The sequence below is a fragment of the Grampus griseus genome (assembly GCF_964374135.1).
Source record: "Grampus griseus genome assembly, chromosome: 3".
Classification (NCBI taxonomy): Eukaryota; Metazoa; Chordata; class Mammalia; order Artiodactyla; family Delphinidae; genus Grampus; species Grampus griseus.
In genome coordinates this window covers 90,803,560-90,823,335 of record NC_139019.1, presented here as the reverse complement: position 1 = coordinate 90,823,335, position 19,776 = coordinate 90,803,560, and the positions used below count along the sequence as shown (strand labels likewise).

Sequence of the window (19,776 nt, the reverse complement as noted above, 5' to 3'; positions counted from 1 at the left end):
TTTTCTTAAAATTTAAAAGAAAATGTGATTATAAAAGCACAACCGGGCTTCCCTGGTAGCGCAGTGGTTGACAGTCCACCTGCCGATGCAGGGGACACAGGTTCGTGCCCCGGTCTGGGAGGATCCCACGTGCCACGGAGCGGCTGGGCCCGTGAGCCATGGCCGCTGAGCCTGCGCGTCCGGAGCCTGTGCTCCGCAACGGGAGAGGCCACAACAGTGAGAGGCCCGTGTACCGCAAAAAAAAAAAAAAAAAAAAAAGCACAACCTGTTTCAGTTATAATGGCAGATTCTGAACCATAAACATGTGTGCATATATTATATACATATAAAATGCTACAAGGCAAAGACTATGGTACTTTGACCTGCACTGGAGTATGAAACAGTACCATTTGGTTGCTTCATATTACTCCTCACTTATGTGGTACCTGAGGGTAGGCATCTACCGTGGAGAGGCTGGAATGGGCTACAACATTAGCCGTCAACTCATCTGTACCATAAGTGAACAGCCATGAAGACCAAAGGTTCCCAAACTGACCTCTTTCTGAGCCTTATTAGCCCACAGCCTACTAGTAACACATTTCCACTTACATAACCAACAGGCATCTCAAAATCAGCATGCCTAAGTCCAGACTCATCCTTCCCCACAAACTGGATTTTACATGAAATCTCCAATCTCTCCTGCCAACCTAACCTTCTCAGAAACCCGGACATTGCCCCCAATGCCTCTCCTTCCCAGCAACCTATCAACCCACCCAGCAACCCCAGGTCTTATAGATGCCAGTTCTAGAGGCCATGACGACATGGTCTGAGAGGGCTGTAGGCATCATGCAAACAGCAGGGACTTCTAGAATCAGACCCAAGTTTAAACTTGGCCTTGACACCTACGAGATGTATGACCTTGGGCAACACCCTTAATCCTTCTGAGCTTCCAAACGCCCCTAAAGATAGGACCTATGTAATGGGACTGTTGCAAGGTTTAAATAAGGTCATGCACTCAAAAGGGAATATATAGCTGGATGCTATACAAGTGCTAGTGATCAATGCTGAACGGCAGCCACTCTGATAGGAATGATCACGTCTGCAGTCCTGTACAGTGTATTAAGTGCTATAATGCAGAAATGCCCAATGCTGTGGGAACGTATGGAAGAGGATGGAATCTAGACCAGAGTGGGAATGTCAGGGAAGATTTTCAAGGGAACTAACACTTAAACTAAGTTCTATGAGATGAGCAGAAGGTAGATAAGCAAAGGTGGAGGATATGGATAGTGTACCAGCAGAGGAAGAGCAAATGTGAAGTTCTAAGGTCAAGAGACAGCCAGGCACCTTGAAGGTATTGCAAGTAGTTGAGTTGGCTGGAGGCTAGAATGTGAGGGTGAGAAGTGGCCAGATATAGCTGGAGAGGCCAACAGGGGCTCAGGAGCTGGGTACCCTGAAATGAAGGGTTTTAAGCAGGGAAATGCCATTTTTAACATGCATGCAAAGTGCTCAGCACTTCTGAGTGCTATTCCTGAATACTCTATGTAACTGCTTCATTGTCACTACTATGTACTCTGGTTTATGCTGTTCCAGAAATTTACAATCTTATATGTTTTTTCTTAAGCTATCCTCTTCCTACTAATTATTAACATGTTAGAGGGTTTTCTAAAAGCAATTTTTTTAATACGTGAAGGTGTAAAAATTTACAAAGTAATTTTACAGAGTAATTCAAGTGTGTTTTTTTGTTTACATAAAAAAGATTTGATTACAGAGATTGCTTTTAACATAAGCTTTCTTAATACTTTCGGGTTTTCACGTAAGGATCCCCGGTAACTTCGTGGAAATCCCCGACAATAATTCAGAAATTATTGTTGGAAGTAGAAGCAAATTGATGATCCATAAGAGCAAGTTTAATAAAAGCCTCTCAAATGACAATATAAATTAATGGAGATAAAAAATGCGCAAATGCAAATTTGACATTTTTGAAGTTCTACAAGTCCAAATAGTACTGTGTAAATGCAAAGCAAGGTAAACCAGATTACAGCTGTATCTTGCCTTCAACATTGTTTTGAGTCTGAAAAGATGCAGGTAAACCACGTTTATATATGTTAACTCTTAGTTTAGCAGTGGATGATTCTCACTCGTTAGTGATACCCTATGTTTAAGGACAGTTAAATCTCATTACTGACATGGTCTAGTCTCTGGCTTACTCTTTGACAAGATCTGTGTTGCTCTTTCCCCCTCACTCACTCCAGTTTGATCACTTTGGCCTTCTTTATGTACTTTGAACCAGCCATGTTATTCCTTTCTCAGAACCACTGACCAAGCCACACTTTCTTCTGGGAACAACCTTTCTCCTGAACATTTCTTGATTACTCTCAGGTTAGCATGGTGGCAACCTAAATGTGCCTGATACAATTCCTTCCAACTTCCCATTAAAATGAAACATTTAAAATATATATGCTTATGATTTTTTTAAAAAACTAATATGTAACTTTAAGTTCTGTAAAATCCCTATCCACTAATAATGTTACCAAATTCACAGGAATGTTCTCTTGTCATCCAGGGTCCTACGATGATACGCCAACCACTTGTGCTACCACCGGTCAAAACTATGGATGGCCCTACCTTCAGGTACTGAATGTGAATATATTACAAAAGAACATTCATGACTTAATGAAAGTAACATGTTGGATTTCCAATGAAGTTGAGGATAATATGAACACGTTATCATAAGAAAGATTTCACAGAATGATACATAACTCTAAATGGTTTCTGAATCAAAGTAAACTTTAAAAGACAATCTGACAAAATACTGATAATGATGTACTTGTGGACATCTGTCAAACCTACAAAGTCGTAAAAGCAATTTTTAAATTTTCCTCAATTTACTTGGTGAATTAAAGGCAGAAATGTAAAGGGAAAATCCCATCAGTCTTTACCTGGCCTCTTTGGCAGTCCAAAGAGCAATGAAAAGGTTAATTTCTTATGTAAGTCATAAACCTCAGAACCCTCTCCACATAACCGATCACACTAACTTCTCAATTCCAACTGCTGTGCTAAGCAGTGTTTACAAGACACCGCATCAGCCTCATCATTTCATAGCATAATACGCTCCAATCTTCCCATCCAGCCCACATAAGCACCAGTGGTTCAGGGCGCTCAGAGTCAACCAAAGAATCACGGGCTGATTGCTTTGATGAAAATGTAATTCTACCACTGAGGACTATTGCAGTCACACTTTGAATGAAATCTACCCAGTAACCCAGACCTCACTGGAATCCCTTCTTAGCTCCATACCGCCACCTATGAACACTGATATTTTTAAAAACCTAAATTAGTGAAATGAATTGAAATCTTTATCATTCCCACCAGACTAAGAATCATTCACCTAAGAAAAGCAATTAACATATTCCTGTCACTTGCAAATGAATGCTGAAGCTTAACTGCAGGGACTTCGCTACCTTTGCAAGGATGTCTTTTTGCATGTAGGGCACAATTACATATAGAATTAATCTCCACGCCCTCATCCTTAAAAACTACATATTCATTTCTATTTTGGAAAGAACCTTGCTAAGGCTAAAGGCATTAAGTTACCATTCTCACTAGTTCTAACGACTTTCCTTTAGTCAGAGTATCAAAGAACACTAATCTCTTAAGAAAGTATAACGGATACTTTTGAATATCAAAACTATTCTTGTGCATCAGTTTTGTTGTACTGAAGGCAACAATTTTTAAAAAGTATAGATTTAGGCTTTGATATGCATAAAGGGAGGGAATATTTGCAAGATGAAACAGAAGTAATTTTGCACCATATTGTTTCACTTCAAGTATTCCAGCAAAATATCTGCATTGCCATCCTTTACATTTATCATTTCTAACACAATAGCACAATCTAGCTCCTGGAGCTACTCCCACCATCCCAGGACTAGACCTGCTTCCAAACAGCTTCCACTCTGATCTCCTATCTTCCTAAGAGAGAAAACCCAGAGCAGCCCAGATACACCCGTGAGACTCGGCTGGAAGCAAAGCTCTCCAACCTCAGTCATACTGGGTGGGTCCCTAAGGGCCCAGTGTTTGCTTTCAGAAGGAGATGGAGGGGAGGTGCAACCCGGATCCAGCTTCAGGGAGTGGGGACCTGGTGGTGGACGATGAAGTTTACACCGTTAATTGGTACAAAAGTAGTTGCCTTTGTGTACTTTTTCTATCTCTTAGTCTTTTCTTTTTACTTCTTTTCATCATTCATAACTATCATGTGTCCTGCCAACCACGCTGCAATAATGCGCTCTGAGAACAGTGCATTTCTCCAGCCACTGGCCACTCCCCTACCAGGTAAGCTTCTGAGATGATAGAGCACTTCCGGTGAAGCAGTGTTGCCAGACAGCAGGGGGTACTTGACAGAGAGTTAACTGGGAGCTGACAAAGGCCTTCTAGAGGGCCTGAGTGTCTGCGAGAAGGCAGGAGGGACCAGGTGGAAGAATACTGGTTACAAGAAGCTTTTGTATTACACAAGACCTGCACTTCTTTTACCTGTCTGGTATTCAAATCGATCTGGGTTGGAGGTACGGACTTGTGAGGCAGCAGCTTAGAGATGGTAGTTTAAGCCATGGGAACGAGTAATGTCACCTGGAGGCGCATTTTCGGAGACTCATGTTCGTTTCCTTCTCATTGCCCTCAGGTATATCCACTTCAGCAAATGATCAAACTGTCTAACAACTTCAAAACCCGAGAGGAAATATTCCATCACTTCCTCCTTTCTGATCATCAGACAGAACCTCAAACAGGAAGCTTTTCAAAAATTCTTTCAAATGAAAAAGTTAGCTGTACACAGCAATAGAGATGGCCTTCACTGCTGGCGGGCACATCCCAAGTCCTCCTCAGACCCACTTAGCAAGGCTCCCCTGGTCTCCAGCAGAGACCACTTTGCCACTGCTCTTCCAGGCAAAGCTCCCACTCGCACTGCTGCAACCTTCTTCCAGTAAACAGATCGTAACTTGAAAGGGAATCCACAAAGTGTGCCTCACTGATAAAAGCCTATCTCCATGAAAGAAATAGTTACGCAATAGCAATACATGAACATCGTCTGTTTCTCTGCAATGCATCCTTATTCTGGGCGTTGGGAGTGGCCTGCCGTGCCTTCCCTCTCCCATGTTACGCCATCAACTAGAATGGCTGTGCTACGGTCGGTCCTGGGCACTACAGCTGGGACAAAATTAGGAGAAATTAAATAAAAGTGATAAACTAAAATTTAAAAAGTGATTACTACTACCACTGGTTAGCACATTAACGTTCTGGCTCTGCAAATACAAAAAAGGAAATACCTTTCTTTTCTAAGACTTGTCAATATTCGGAAGAAATTTTCCCAGATAATGAGCTTTTGGCATTAAGGTCCAGCACACATCAGCAGGCTGTGAAACTCTTAAGATTCCTGGATACTGTCTTCATGACAAGTTTGCCTCCACTTAAGAACTTCTTTTAAATAATTTTAGTGCTGACTTACCACCACAGCTGCTAATGTTCTGTTTGTAGTAGCAAAACAAGAATAAGAATAACAATAATATTGCAAGAGCTAACCAACAGTATTTATCAGGCACTTAGATAAGCACTACATAGGTTATGTCACTGGTCTTCCCTAAGGTGGATACTCTTATTTTCACCATTTTATAATAGGGAATGTGCGGCCAAGAAAAGCAACTTCCCCCAGAGCGCCTAGCTAGGAAGTGGCAGAGCTAAGATTTCAGAGCTCACAACTTTGCCACCCGTGGTTTTGCAGACAAACTGAGGTGATGAATCAAGTAACTTGGCCCAGAGGAGAAGTTAATAAAGAAAGTGGTCAAAAATCAGAGGCCTTTCCTAGTCACTCAACATATTACCCTGACCCCAGCAGGTCATCCATACTGGCTGGGACATGTTAATACCAAATAAGAAAGATGCCCCATCTTCAACACTGGGCGAATTAAAGGGTTTGAAGGCAGCTTTATCAACATCAGACACTTTCTTCGGCCATAATTACATGTTTGTCCTGACAGCATTTTCATTAGCAACTCAGAAGCCCCAAATGAGAAACAGTCTTAAAAGTCACTCTATTATACCAGAAGGCATACTGCTTTCTGCCCTATCTATACATCAAGGCATCCTGAAAAAAGGGGATCCCACTTTTAGTTTAAATCTACCCACTGGAAGTAAAAACTCCTGTCCTGCGGTCCAACTCGCCTATTTTCCCCCTCCTCCCCGTCAACCCCCTATTAATAATCAGCCCAGGCAGAGCAGCCCTGCACTATCTCATTCCCACAGTACTCCTATTCCACGCTCACTCTCATCCAAACACATCATCAAAAGTGCCCCCAATCAAGCATGAAAATAAATTAGGTTTTGGTTTAACCAGGATTAGATTCCCAGCACCAAGAAATAAAGTAACAGTTATCTAATCTAACAGGCCAGCCTCAGACTTCCTGGCTACTCTCCACAGGCCCCTGTTGCCAAAGCCCTCTCCTAAAAATCCCCTTTAAATACTGTGAAATCACCACATGTCGGTGGGGCAATGGAACTCTTCAAGGGCCATGAACATAACTCTTAGCTCTGGTGCCTGCCTAACCTTGCTCCAGATCATCTAGTCTGTCCAGACGGAGAGCTGCTGGCTGCCAGCCTGTGAAATGAGCACTTGCCCCACCACGCGTCAGGAAGTTACTTCTTCCTGGACACCGTGGAGGAAGGAGTCCTCCTGGGTTTGGGAAAGCCCGTTTGTTTTCCATGGAGAAGCAGTGCATGTTCATGCCTCATTTTACACTCACTGTAACTCCATCTGGAAATAGCCAGTGGCTGTGCAAAGCTCCAACCACAGAGAAAATCAGACCTGGACAAAGGAGAAAAGGGACAGGGACTTGATATTCAAAATATACGAAGAATATATTTTGCAACAACAAAAGATTCCTAAACAACTTGATTAAAATTGGACACGGACTTGAATAGACATTTCTCTGACGACAACAGGGCCAATACGCAAATGAAAAGAGGCTCAATATCAGTGATCATTAGGGCAATGCAAAGAGAAACCACAATTAGATACCACCTCATACCCATTAGGATGGCTATTACTTAAAAAGCAAAATAAAACAGAAAAGCAGGGTTGGCAAGGATGTGGAGAAGTTGGAACCTCTGTGCATTGCTGGTGGGAATGATGTAAAGTGGAATAGCCTCTATAGAAAATGGGATGGCAATTCCCCCTAAAATTAAATACAGAATTACCACATGCTCTAGCAATCACACTTCTGGGTATGTACCCAAAATAAATGAAAGCAGGGACTCAAATATTTGCACACCCATATGCATCACAGAATTATTCACAATAGCCAAAAAGTAGAGGCAACCCAAGTGTCCACTGACAGATGAATGGATAAACAAAATACACACACACAGTAGATTAGCATTCAGCCATAAAAAGGAAGTTCTGACACATGCTACAGTATCAATGAACCTTGAAGACATTATGCTAAAGGAAATTAACCAGTCATGAAGGGATATTTTATGATTATACTCACATGAGGTATCAAGATTAGTCAAATTCATAGTGGGGCAGAAAGTAGAATGGTAGTTTCCAGGGGCACGGGAGGAGGGAAACAGGGAGTTAGTGTTTAATGGGTATAGAGTTTCAGTTGCAAAAGATGAAAAAGTGCTGTACACGGACGGTGATGATGGTTGTACAATAATGTGAATGTACTTAATGCTACAGAACTGTACCCCTAAAATGGTTAAGACTTAATTTTATGTTATGTATATTTTACCACAATTTTTTAAAGAAGGACAGAAGGGCGCAGACTATTACAATATACCCAAAAATCACAGAGCTAAAAATAAATTCTTCCAATTATTTTAATAGTGTCATCAGTAGTCATGTCCTATGTATACGAGAATACTGAAGAATTAGGACTTCCACCTTTTAAAATAATTACAGACTGTTATAAAACACATACTTTAAAACAAATCCTGTGATATAGAAACTGAGGAAGTTGAGGTAGAAGAGGAAAAATTATCCCTGAGAGTTAAGGGAAAAAATCTGAGTTCTACACTTCCCCCTCTGCTGCTAGCCAGCCTTCTTTATGCCTCAGTTTCCTCATCAGTCGTACAAATGGTTTGGATAAAATAAACTGCAAATCAACGAATAGCTTAATGGCACCACCCAACAGAATTAGACAATCTCCCTTGTCTAATTCCAAGCTTACCTGGAATCTTTCTGGTCATAATCTGACTGCCAAATACCTTTTCAATAAGAAAAAAGGTCTCAGCATTCCAGGTTCCTTGGAGCTATATTGGTTATAAATCAATAAACTGGATACAAAAGTTCATTAAAAAAATAAAATCAGTGATTACAAATAGAGGAAGGAAATTGGTGCAAGTGAGAGTGGAAACCAGAGCTCAGTTTTCCTAATTCCGAGCCCACCTATATTCTACATCATCAGCACCCATCAACACCGAACCATCCATCAGGGAAGGGATGGCAGTTTTCAAATCCTTCTTGGCCAGTGGCCACATCACTTAGTTCTTTAAACCATTCCTTTTAAGGGGAAAATACACTCACATACTCTGAAGATGCCCCAAAATAATTATAGTTTGTTTTTAATGCATATAACAATGATTTCTGCTTGTAGAAAATGACACCATTTGAAAGTCTGGGACTATGCACAGGCTTTAAGAGTGAAAGAAACAAAAGGAGAAGCATCTGACGGATCACTACCCTTTCCTTTCATTGGCTTTTGGGGCACAACTTTCCAGGTTTCTTTGCTAGCTCCTCCTCTTTCCGAGGATATCTCCCTGCCCCTGCTCCACAATAAAATACACACACACACACACACGAAAAGGATTTTAAAAAATCAATTCAGGCATATTTTCAAATCATTCCAGAGAAATCCAGATTCTTCTCCAAAGCCTACAAGAATATAGGTGATCTAGCCAGAACTATTTTCTCTGACCTCACCTCCTTCCGCTCTCCCCTTGCTCACTGCACTCCCAGCCAGGTCTCCTCCTTGCTGACACACACCATGCATGCTCTGGCCTCTGACACCTTGACCCTTATCAGTCTCAAGGCCTGAAATAATCATCCTCATCTTTGCATGGCTCTATCCCTCCTTGCATTCAGGTCTCAGTTCAAAGATTCCTGCAGACAGGTCTTCCCTGATCAGTATAATAGCATCCCTCCCTCTTTCATTCGTCTTTCCTCCTCTTCATCACCACTGGATCTCTTCATCACCATTACCTCTTCATCACCACCACATACACCTTTCACGTGTATTGTCTGTCTCCCTCTAGAATGTAGTATCCATTAAAACAGGGACTACATCAGTTTTGTTTCTGTATCCCCACCCCTAAGAACAGCACCTGGCATACAGAAGGCACACAGTGTTTGCTGAACAGAAAAATGAACTAGGAATAGAAAGTAAGTTACAGTAATAATGACCAAGTTAAATTTCCTCAAATGTGTCCTTTATCCAACACATCTGTCACACTATAATGGCAACTGCTGTTTGGTCCAACAAGTAAATTTAAAGTTTGTGGTTGCCCTGTGTCACGTATTGGCTAGGTACTGGCAATACTGTGATGGGTTTCACTCTGTCCCTGCCTTCAAAGATTGCACGGTCTCCCAGGGAGGCTGTGGATAATTAAAGTAAGTGTTGTGAACACAGATGAGGGAAGGACAGCTAACCTGGGAGGTTGGGAGGTACCCAGGCTGAAGCAAGAAGTCATCGCAAGTGTGCCATGTATTCTATGGACAAGTCCACACAACTCCCAGGAAACAGGGACAAGCAATTACTCCCACTCCTACCCTGCAACCAACCAGAGGACTCCATTGCTTTTCTAATCGACAGGCCATCTTTTTTCACGTTGGCATTCTTCCCTTGACAACTACTTCAATATTTCTCACAAATCCAGCTGGAGTCGTTCACTGACATGCACACACACTGAGGCTTTCTGAAACTTTCTGTTCTCAGGTGATGGAACACCACAGCCTTTGGCTTAAGATGCATTTGCATCTCGGGTCCCATATGTCCCATCATGTGTTCCAAGCACTGATCAAACCTCCTGACAAGCAATCTGCCTCAAAATATCCCACCAGCCAAGGCATTGAGTAGCTTTACCGTGCGATTTTTCCAGCCCAACAGACTTTGATTGCTATTTACAAAGTTAACAACCCTAACCTACAGCTTTTTGCATGACAAGTAGAATCAACAGCTGCTAATGCTGAATTTTTTTTTCCTAAATTGTCTCAAAGTTTAACTTCTCTGCTGAGTTTCAAAAATATCTTGAAAGACTTACATATATAAAGTGCGTTATAGCCTCAGTCACTCCTTATAATAGTGCAAACCTTCCAAAAGGTGGTTTCTATTCCCCCATGAATGAATTTTGGCTGTTTCTGTTCAGCAAGAGAAAAAGGACATTTGCTAGAAAGAGAGGACAGCTTTGTGGTCCCAGTAAATATTTGCTCTATAAATTGAACTTCTTTTTATCTGCATAATCCAGGTTATTCTCTTGTTTCTTTCAAGAATGAAAGATGGCCACTGCTAGGAATTCGGATGTGGTTGGGGGAGATGAGAAAATAATTGCAAATAATTTATCTGTGCCATGCCACCCCCTCCCAGATGTAAAAATCCACATCCTAACTACTATCAGTTTTCTGTGTCTTTTTTTAGCTTGTCTGATTCTGTAATCTCGCCAACATAAACCTCTTTCCCAGAATCTGGAGTTTACTTAAAACGTCGTAATCTTGGTTTTCTGAAATTTGATTCCTTGGATCAAAACCTAAATTTGCAATCTTTGTTCGTCAACAACTTCTTAATCTTTCCGTAAATGCAGTTTTTATTTTCCAGTTACAGTCTGGCTTTGGAGGAAGCCTTCCACATGACACGCACTGGGTAAATTAGCTTCAGGCAGCTGTTAAAAGAGCACCTTGAGTTTATTTCCTGAGTATCACCATCATATTCCCTACTCTGGATGGGTGCCTCGACTCAAAGTTCTGGCACCTCAGATCTGGTAGCCACAGTCCTGTAAATAATTCATCAGCATGAAAAGTCTTGGGATTAATTTTAAAACTTCCTGTCTGGACAAAGCACTTCTTCAGAATCAAGGTTCTCTCTCTGCTTTCAGGTCTGTGGCCATCTCAGTTCCTGGTCTCCTGCCTGGTCTTTGACTAACCTCCTCCCCTCACATCCCACTGCTCCTTCTCCTGTTTCTTGACTACCACCTGGTTCCGGCCATGCTTGATCTACTGACCCCGCCCACTGGGCTCCACTCAGGGTCTTGCAGGCCCTTTCAGCACCTGCTTCCTCAGGACCAGGCCACCAGCAGCTGCCTTGCCACACAGCCCTGGCCGCCCACTTCACCGGCTTTTTCATCAAACTCAGCGCTCTGCAGCCCCACAGCGATTTAGCCAACCGCTGTAGAAGCCTAGAGCCCCACCTGCAGGGGTAAGAGAACCCTAATTCTTGTCACGAAGGAAATCTTATTCTCATCTGGCACCTCAAATACTGTAGCACTAATTCCTCAGACGCCTCAGAGCACACAGGCAGTGGGACAGAGGTCGTGGCGCCTCTATCTCCCTTGCAGTAAGTGGTAACAGAAGGAAGCCCTTCCTGGATCATGACTGCCCGATCCCTTATTAACAAATCTGCTCTAGAAAATCAATGTCTACAATTCTTCAGCCACCTGAAGGTGACAGCAACGAGCATATTCATACCACTCTTATCAAAAACATTTATCTGGGTATTGCATAGAGATTATAATACAAATCAAGTTAAACAGGCTTATTACATAGAATACTCCCTCCTAGGAATATGTGATCAAAAGCTGAGAGCACAGAAATGACTCTTCTAGGAATTCACTCTGAAGAAAGATCCTTACCAATAAAAAAACTCATGTGGGAAGATTTCAGCATTATTTGTAATTGCCAAATATTGCAGGCCTAAATATCTAGACAGAGAAGTTCAGCTGAATAAACTACGGTATATTTACCAAATGAAGTACTATGAAGTTGTAATTGAGAATAAAGAAAATTATGAACTAAAAAAAAAAAAAAAAAAGGCTGAGAGCAGTAACAGGAACTAATGAAAGGAAACAGTGGAGGAATGGCAGACTCTGGAGAAAGACTACCTGGCCTCAAATCTTGAGGTCACCATTAATAGTCTGTGCAATCTTGGTAAGGGTTTTCACTTCTTTATGCCTTAATTTCTCCACCTGTAACATGGGCATAACAGCATGTATCTCACAGAGCTTTTGATAATTAAGCATGTCAATACCTGGGAAATGCTTAGAATGTGTTAGTTATTACAAACCAATAAATTAACAGCTAAAATGACAAAATAAAATGACAAAAACTACTGCCAGCCACTGGGAATTAAGAGATCAGGGTTTTAGACATGGCTCTTGTTTTGTGGCCTCTGGAGTAGATTAAAAATGGTTGCAAATTCTTTATCACATCCCCCTTGAAGAGGTGGGATCTATTTCTTCACCCCTTTCAATCTGGGCTAAGCATATAGCTGTTTTAACCAACAGAACACACAGACATGACCCTGTGCCAATTTCAGTCCTACATTTTAAAAGAACTGGTAGCTTCCACCCGCTCCTGGAACCCAGCTGCCATGCTGAGAGGAAACCCAAGCAGTACCTGGGCAGACCCGTGTAGAAGAGCAGTGAGGTGATCTCCCAGTCCACAGCCCGCAGCTGCTTGCCAGCCACGGGACTAAGCCATTTTGGAAGTGGATCGTCTAGCTGGGGGTCACAGACACAAGTCTTCCCACCCTCAGCTCTGCCCCAAACTGAGAAACCATGAACAAATAAGATTGTTATTTTAAGCCTCTAAATTTGGGGGGTAGTTTGTTACACAGCCATCGATAGCCAAAAAAGCCTCAGACCAAGCACTTAAATCACTTTCTCAAATTTGATGTTTATAAAAAGGGAAAGGGAAAGAAGAGGCAAGGTGTTCATTCAAACATTTGTAGAACACCTACTATGTGCCAGCCTCTGTGACAGGCTGTGACACTGTTATTCTGATGCTTATGGTCTGTGTCTAAGACAGACATTAAACAACTCATTACAATGAAGCGTGATTCCATAAGGACAGAGGAGTATAAAGAAGTAGAAATGGGTGTGGGAATACCAGGTGATCTTAGTCTCTGCCAACCCTGATATTTTGTAACTTCATGGTTTAGAGCAAGTACATCTGTGAGACGGCCACTTAAAGACAGTCATACAAGATAATCTATCTAGAGAACAATTTTCTCCTATATAAATTCACTTCTTAATTAAAGAGTATCAACAGAGATGTGGGTTTCAGTAGCTACGCAACAAGTGAATGGTGAAAGCATGAAAAGTCGCCTCTATAGCCTGCATTCAGGAGTGGAATAAATCTTATGAAAGAGGCTTTGAATAAAGAAAGAAGGACAGAGTAAGGAAAATATGATTTTCTGGGGCAACAGAGGTTTCAAAGTAAATAGTGATGGGAGAATTTTACCTATTCATTGCTTAATGTTGAAAAAGCAAAGGATATACGTTGATTGCTTTGGACAAGAGATTTTAGTTATTCCCAGCAAAGAACAAACCCTTAAATATAAATTTTTAGTTTGCTACATAACTAGGCAGCTGTCTACCAGGCAAACAGATCCAGTCCACAGCTATTTTGTGAAGATGAGTAAATTCAAGTCATATCCTCATAATGCTGCACCTTAAGACCTCTTCCTAAGGTCTAAGTTATTCTAAGAACCAAGAAATGTGATTATGACAGTAAAATAAGGTTCAGCTACATACTGGTCCCACAAGTTTTACCAAGACAAACAGAACTAACTGCTGATGGAAAAGCCATGGCGACGAGGAAAAAGATTTAGCGGCCTTCCCTTGACACGGTTTGGGAGAATTTAATCTAACGCTGCTGAAAGTGTGTCTACTCAGCTTCTTGATCGTGGGGGAGGGAGCCTGAAAGTCAAACGTTTAATTTTCTAAATACTTCTGATCTGGCTGATGTTGAAGTCCTTTCTTAACCTCACATTCGGAAAAGAAAAACACCCTTTGAGTCTTTGACAAGGCGAGCTATTAGCCAAGAAAAAAGAATAGCCAATTTATGCTTCTCAATTTTCCTTTTGTAGTACTGTTGTCAATGCTAAGGACTAGTTCACTTTGGTTAAAGTGTTTAGCCCTGATAAAACCATTTGTGGTCATTGATAAATAAAAATATTTTGAATGTCCATAGGCAGAAACAATTTTACTGTCTGTTATAATCATCTCACGGGATCTTAAACAGCTATTGTTCAAAATAAAGACACAAAAGGAACACATTCATGAATTTCCTGTTTTTCCATTTTAAAGCCCTCAAGCATACCGTGGACACCTCATGCGCAATACCCAGCTAGGTCTCCTTATCATGTATCCCTCACACCCAAATCCCTCCTGCCTTTCTGGCACCCAAGCATTCCTGGAGCACTGCAGGCGGAGCTCAGCACCTCAAATGCTGACCAAAGCTAGCTGCTTTCACGAATAGGACAAGCAGATTACAGCAAGAAATTGATTCCAGTCACTCCCCCTTGTTTAGGATGTTATGGCGTTAGTGTCAACAGTACTGTCAAAGAGTCAATGACTCCTGTGGAGAGAGAACCTTTGTCGAAGGGGTAAGCTCACAAGTCAACACCAATGAGAGAGGACTCTTGTTTACGATACCCAGGATAACGCTAGGCCCTTTCACAATTCTTCCTGCCCCTGAAACGCCTGGTGAGCATCAGGTTGAATCTGACCCTACAGTGACCTCCAGACAGCTTTGAGGCTCCTGAGCACCAAATAAGAGCACCAATAAGAGCTATGGCACCAAAGGGGGTTTTTATTAGCTCTGCTTTCAGGTGAGAAGGAGGAACCGACCACGAACAGAGGATGGCAACTTTGCCCCCCAGGACATTAAAGTAAAACCAGTGTTTAAGAGAAAAATTACAGTGAAAAGAAGAAACTCTACATCATAGACCTTATGTGAGAAATACAAATTAACTGTATTCAGATCTATGGAGTCATATGGATACTGCCCTATGGATATTATAGAAAAGGCAAATGCTACAACTGTTGCCCATGATGAAGCGAAGTGAGATTTAGGGTCCACAGGGTATGAATCACACATCTCCCCTTTGCTTACAAATTCTCTTTACATATACCCTAATTGAAAATATGTAAAAAACTAAAAATAACTATCCTTACACTCCACTGCAATTACTCAATCTGCGGGGAAACTCAAGACCCGGAGGATGGAGTGGCAACTAAATCACTGAACCTAGAAAGAAGGCTGGAAAGAGGGCAAGAGGCAGAAAATGTGGTGAAGGACACGGTTGGGGCCGAAACTTGTTTACTTTCTTAGGGACAAAACTAAGCCCTATAATGCTCTAGTACCACAGCTCCAACTAAAGCAGGGGCCACGAAACACCCTCAGCTCTTTCACCTGGCCACAAGTTTCCAAGGAACACTTAAGGAGTGGATAAAACCAGGCAAAGGATGGAGAGTTTTAGTTCCCACCTGAGTTTCACAGATACTCTCAGCTCATCTAATGCACCCGCTGACCGTGCCAGTGCTCTTCAAGTCAATCCTGGCCTCCTCTCTCTCTCTTCAGCCTTCTAGCCACCTTCATCCTAAATCTGTGATTCATTTTCGAGCAAAGGTACCTGAATAGCACACTTCAGGTGACAAAGAGTTAAAGCTGCCACACAGAAACAAACAATGTGAAGGACCTGGCAGAGACTCTGCAGGATACGTGCCTTTAGTTTCTTATTCTTAAACGTCCTTAGAAATCAAAGGCTTCTCCTAACAGTGTTATTAATGGAGTAGGGTCGTGGGTTCCGTTTTAGATCTGAAACCTCTCCCTGCATGTAAAATTGGCAAAATTCACTTAGGTCTCTGAGCCTCTTCCCCCACCTCCCGTTTTTAAGTGAAGCCCTCACTCTCAGCTTCTCCCCAGCTTTCTACATCACAGGGAAAACCACAGGGATTAGGAAATGCCTCTACCTCATCTGGCCAACATCTCAAAATGCCACCTCAAACTGGAGCAGGGAAGGCTCAGCACCAAGACACTGAGAGCACCAGGCAGGGGCTGACTGTATTCACTGCTGGATACCAGCCACAGACCTGCTCGGATTTCCCCCATCTACACGCCCCTCACTTCCCCAGCACCAGCCCTCACCCCTCAAAGAGGGCTCCATCCTTTCCTTTTCCCTTCACTGTCGGTCATCTGACATCACCTCTATCTGCCTTCTCCTGTCTTTATACGGTGCCTTTTCTCTCTTCAGCCATACTCAAGAAGCACAGACCACGTCGCCCCATGAATGACTCAGTGATGATGCTAAGAGGAAAACCCCCAGCCACCAAGCCTCCTGCTGCAGACAGATTTCCTCCTCTTCAGAGCATCGTTCTGTGGGTTTCCCATCACACTTTTCAGGTATTCAAAGCCTGCGGGGTGGGGTGGGGTGGTGGGGAGAATATGCCAGAGGCATCCCTACGGTCATTAAAAAAGGTGGCCTCCAGCATCTGACCACTCATATACTTGCATAGCGTTTGATGTCGCCTTAATCTCAAAGCTGGTCTCCAGCACTGAAGTGGATTTGCTACTTGTGAGAGCCAGGAACTGCAAGTGCGCTTGCCTCAAAGACTCAGGAGTCCAGCCCCGGGCAGGAAATAAAGTTCTAAGCCGCTTTGATGTGCTTCCTCTCCACTCTCCTCCCCAACGCGGGTCATTCGTCTCAGCCAAGGAAAAGACCACCTTACATGAACGGAACCAAACGCATCACACGTGGGAGCCTGCGGCCGACTCAGTCCTCCGATGAGCTCCCCGGCCCCACCAATTTACTCACCATCAGATTAAGCTCAGCTGGGATCCCCATGTATTTTGCCGACTACGAAAGCTTATGTGGTACATACATTGGAGGAAGGGGGGGTGGGAATGGACAGGGCACCCAGACCACGGAGAGTAAAACCCCTTGGCGACGCGGGGAGAGCTTGTTTCTTTTTTAAACCACTCATCTCAGACTGAAATATCAAGCCAGTTCAGGTCATTTCCTGAGTAGCACAACAAGTTAAAACAAGATCCAGAAAATCTATTTATCTTTAATTGTGCCGCCTCCAGACTGGGAGCGCGAGGCGGGTGGCGTGTAGAAAAGTGGGAGACGGGGAGGGAGGGGGATTTGTCGCAAAGCAAATGCCTAAGAAACCAGAGCTCCCGACCTCAGCTGCTTCTTACCTCACTCAGCTCGGCCGAGTTGTCGTTTCCATATTTCACGGCAACTCCAGAATTCATGACTGCACTTTTCAGAGCCGAGCTCCTCCTCCTCCAGGTCTCGGCGCTTACGAGTTGGGTTTAGCAGGCTGGATATCCACTGCTTGGTCCCCTCTGGCACATTTTAGTCTAGACAGCCATTTTCACCCAGGACAGTGGTGAAGCCCACACGAAGGATGCAGGCACTCGTTTCACGGACGAGCCATTGCTGCAGAAGGCTGGGCGGCGAGGCGCGCTCGCAGCGGCCGGGCCGGCGCGGGGACCCGAGGCAGTGCCACGCTCAGCGCCGCCTCGCGTCTCCTATGGTGCCTCGCCGCCCCCCATGACCAGGCTGGAGGGCAACCCCGGCAGGATCCGGCCTCCCTGGAGGGCTTCCCGAAGAAACCAGGGCGGCGGGAGGAGGAAAATCCGCGTCTCGGGTTCCGGGGAGGGAAAGCAAGCTAAGAGAGCGCCGGAGCGCGGCTGCACTTCACGCTGAAGTTTCCCGTTTGAATCCTCGGGAGTTGTAAGTGCTCTGATTGAATACAGCTGTCTAGCTGCTGGCTACGGGGTGAGCGGAGGAGGCGGGGCCAGAAAGAGAAAAGGCGGGGGGAGGGGGGGAGGAGGCCGAGCAGAGGAGACCTCGCCGGGAGAGCAGGCATCCTTCCAGCTCCCTGCGATAGTAATTACAGGACCCAGGTCCAGGAGGAGAGAAGAAACAGGAAAAGCCACCTGAGTAATTGTGCAGAAAAATTAAAAAACAAAACCAAAAAATCTTCCCTCCTAGTAGCCACTTTCCATAATTTAAGAAGGTCAAGACAAATCTGAACACTGTACATCAGGCAGCGCTGTGCACTTCTCATGGTACATTAAGATTTTACAAGATTGTGGGGCGGTCATTTTCCCTGATCAGTCTAAAGTCGACACTGAGGGTGTAAATTCACCGTCAAACTCCCCCCCACCCACACCCCGGTAGATTACAATTTCTGCATGTTCTTAATACAGATTAAGATGCTCCATCACATGAAAGGCCCAAATTTCCCATCCCTCTCAAACTCAAGAGGCTGTTAAATTCAGTGGACTCCTGGAATCAGAGCTCCCCTGCAGCCTTGAGTTTCTGTAAAAACATCCCTCTGGGGCTTCCCTGGTGGCACAGTGGTTGAGAGTCCGCCTGCCGATGCAGGGAACACGGGTTCGTTCGTGCCCCGGTCCGGAAAGATCCCACATGCCGCGGAGCGGCTGGGCCCCTGAGCCATGGCCTCTGAGCCTGTGCTCCGCAACGGGAAAGGCCACAACAGTGAGAGGCCCGCGTACCGCAAAAAGAAACAAACAAAAATCATCCCTCTGTGTGTGGCAGGGTGGGAGGAAAGAGCTAGAATTTTTCCCTCCATAAAGGTTAAAGTCCCACTGAACTTGAGATGCACTGAAAAATATTCTGATCCTTTAACAGTAGGTCTGCAGGATTGCTTTAAAAGCCTCATCAGTCACTTTCTACACAATGGGAACAAAATGTCTCCATCCCCAGTGACAGACCTTGGCACTTCCTGAAGCCTTCTATGAAAAAGCCATTAATTTCCAAGGCTGCTTTTTTTTTTTAATGAAGTAGGATATTTATTTTGCTCTTTAAGAAGAAGGAAAAAGCTTGACCGTTTGCAGAGATCTTCTTACTCGTATGCCTTCCTGCTGAGTTCATTCATTGCCTGATGAAGGCTCTACTGGGATGAGGAAGAGTTAGCAGCTTTTTTGGAGCACCAGTCCCAAGTTCTGGGGCACTGCCAGACTAGAGCACATTAGGAGAAGCTCTTCAGCATGCGGAGGGTTTGGGAAGCCACATTATTTTACTTATTGAATTCATTAAAAACTGTTGAGAACTGTGTGCTTGAAGATGGGAGATGGTGGTGAAAGAATATAAAAATATAAAGAAGACTGAAACATCAACCCTGCCCATAAGGTGTTTATAGTCTCATATAAACAGAAATGACTATTCTAAATATAAATGGATACTTGCCATAAAAGCAGAACAAATTAAGACCTACAGCAGTTCAGAGGTGGGAAATAGGATTTTGGCCGGGTTGGGTAGGAGGAGAAGACTGTGAAGGACTCTTAGAAGAGGCAGCATGAGTTGATATTTGAAGAATGGCTGAGCCTAGCAGAGATGGGGAGTGAGGAGAAGGTATCCCATGATGTGGGCCCACGGTGAGAGAAAGTGTGGGTGGAGACTGGAATGTGCAAAGCACGTGTGGGGAATGGGAGATATTCCATTCTGGTAATGGAACCTGGATTAGATAAGTGAGTTGAAGCCAGATCATGGACAGTTTCGAGTGCCAGGCTAAAGAAATGGGCCTTCCGATTGGCAATGGAAAAAAAAAAAAGCCTCTAAAGGTTTTCAAGCAAAGAAATAATAGGATCAGAGCTGTGCTTTCTTAGACATTCCAGTGGATTTGTATCACATTCATGAGTAACTAACATGAAGTCAAGTAGACTAGTGTTGAGTGTGATTCTGGTGTTTAAAGAAACATATTTTTCATACTAGATGGCCCTTA

At 43.6% G+C, this 19,776-nt stretch overlaps 1 protein-coding gene across 2 annotated transcripts in view; it reads right to left on the bottom strand.

Moving 5' to 3' along the window:
• MCC (MCC regulator of WNT signaling pathway) overlaps positions 1–19,776 on the bottom strand; it is a gene marked incomplete at its 5' end in the record, with an annotated part of 426,418 nt that overhangs the window by 249,668 nt on the left and 156,974 nt on the right. The window contains one exon of one of the 2 annotated variants that reach the window (XM_082651062.1): positions 17,219–17,278. The exons of the other annotated variant lie outside the window; for it this stretch is intronic. Coding sequence (XP_082507188.1) covers positions 17,219–17,275 — 57 coding nt within the window. Of the gene's footprint in view, positions 1–17,218; positions 17,279–19,776 lie in introns of those variants that run through there. 2 annotated transcript variants of the gene reach the window in all.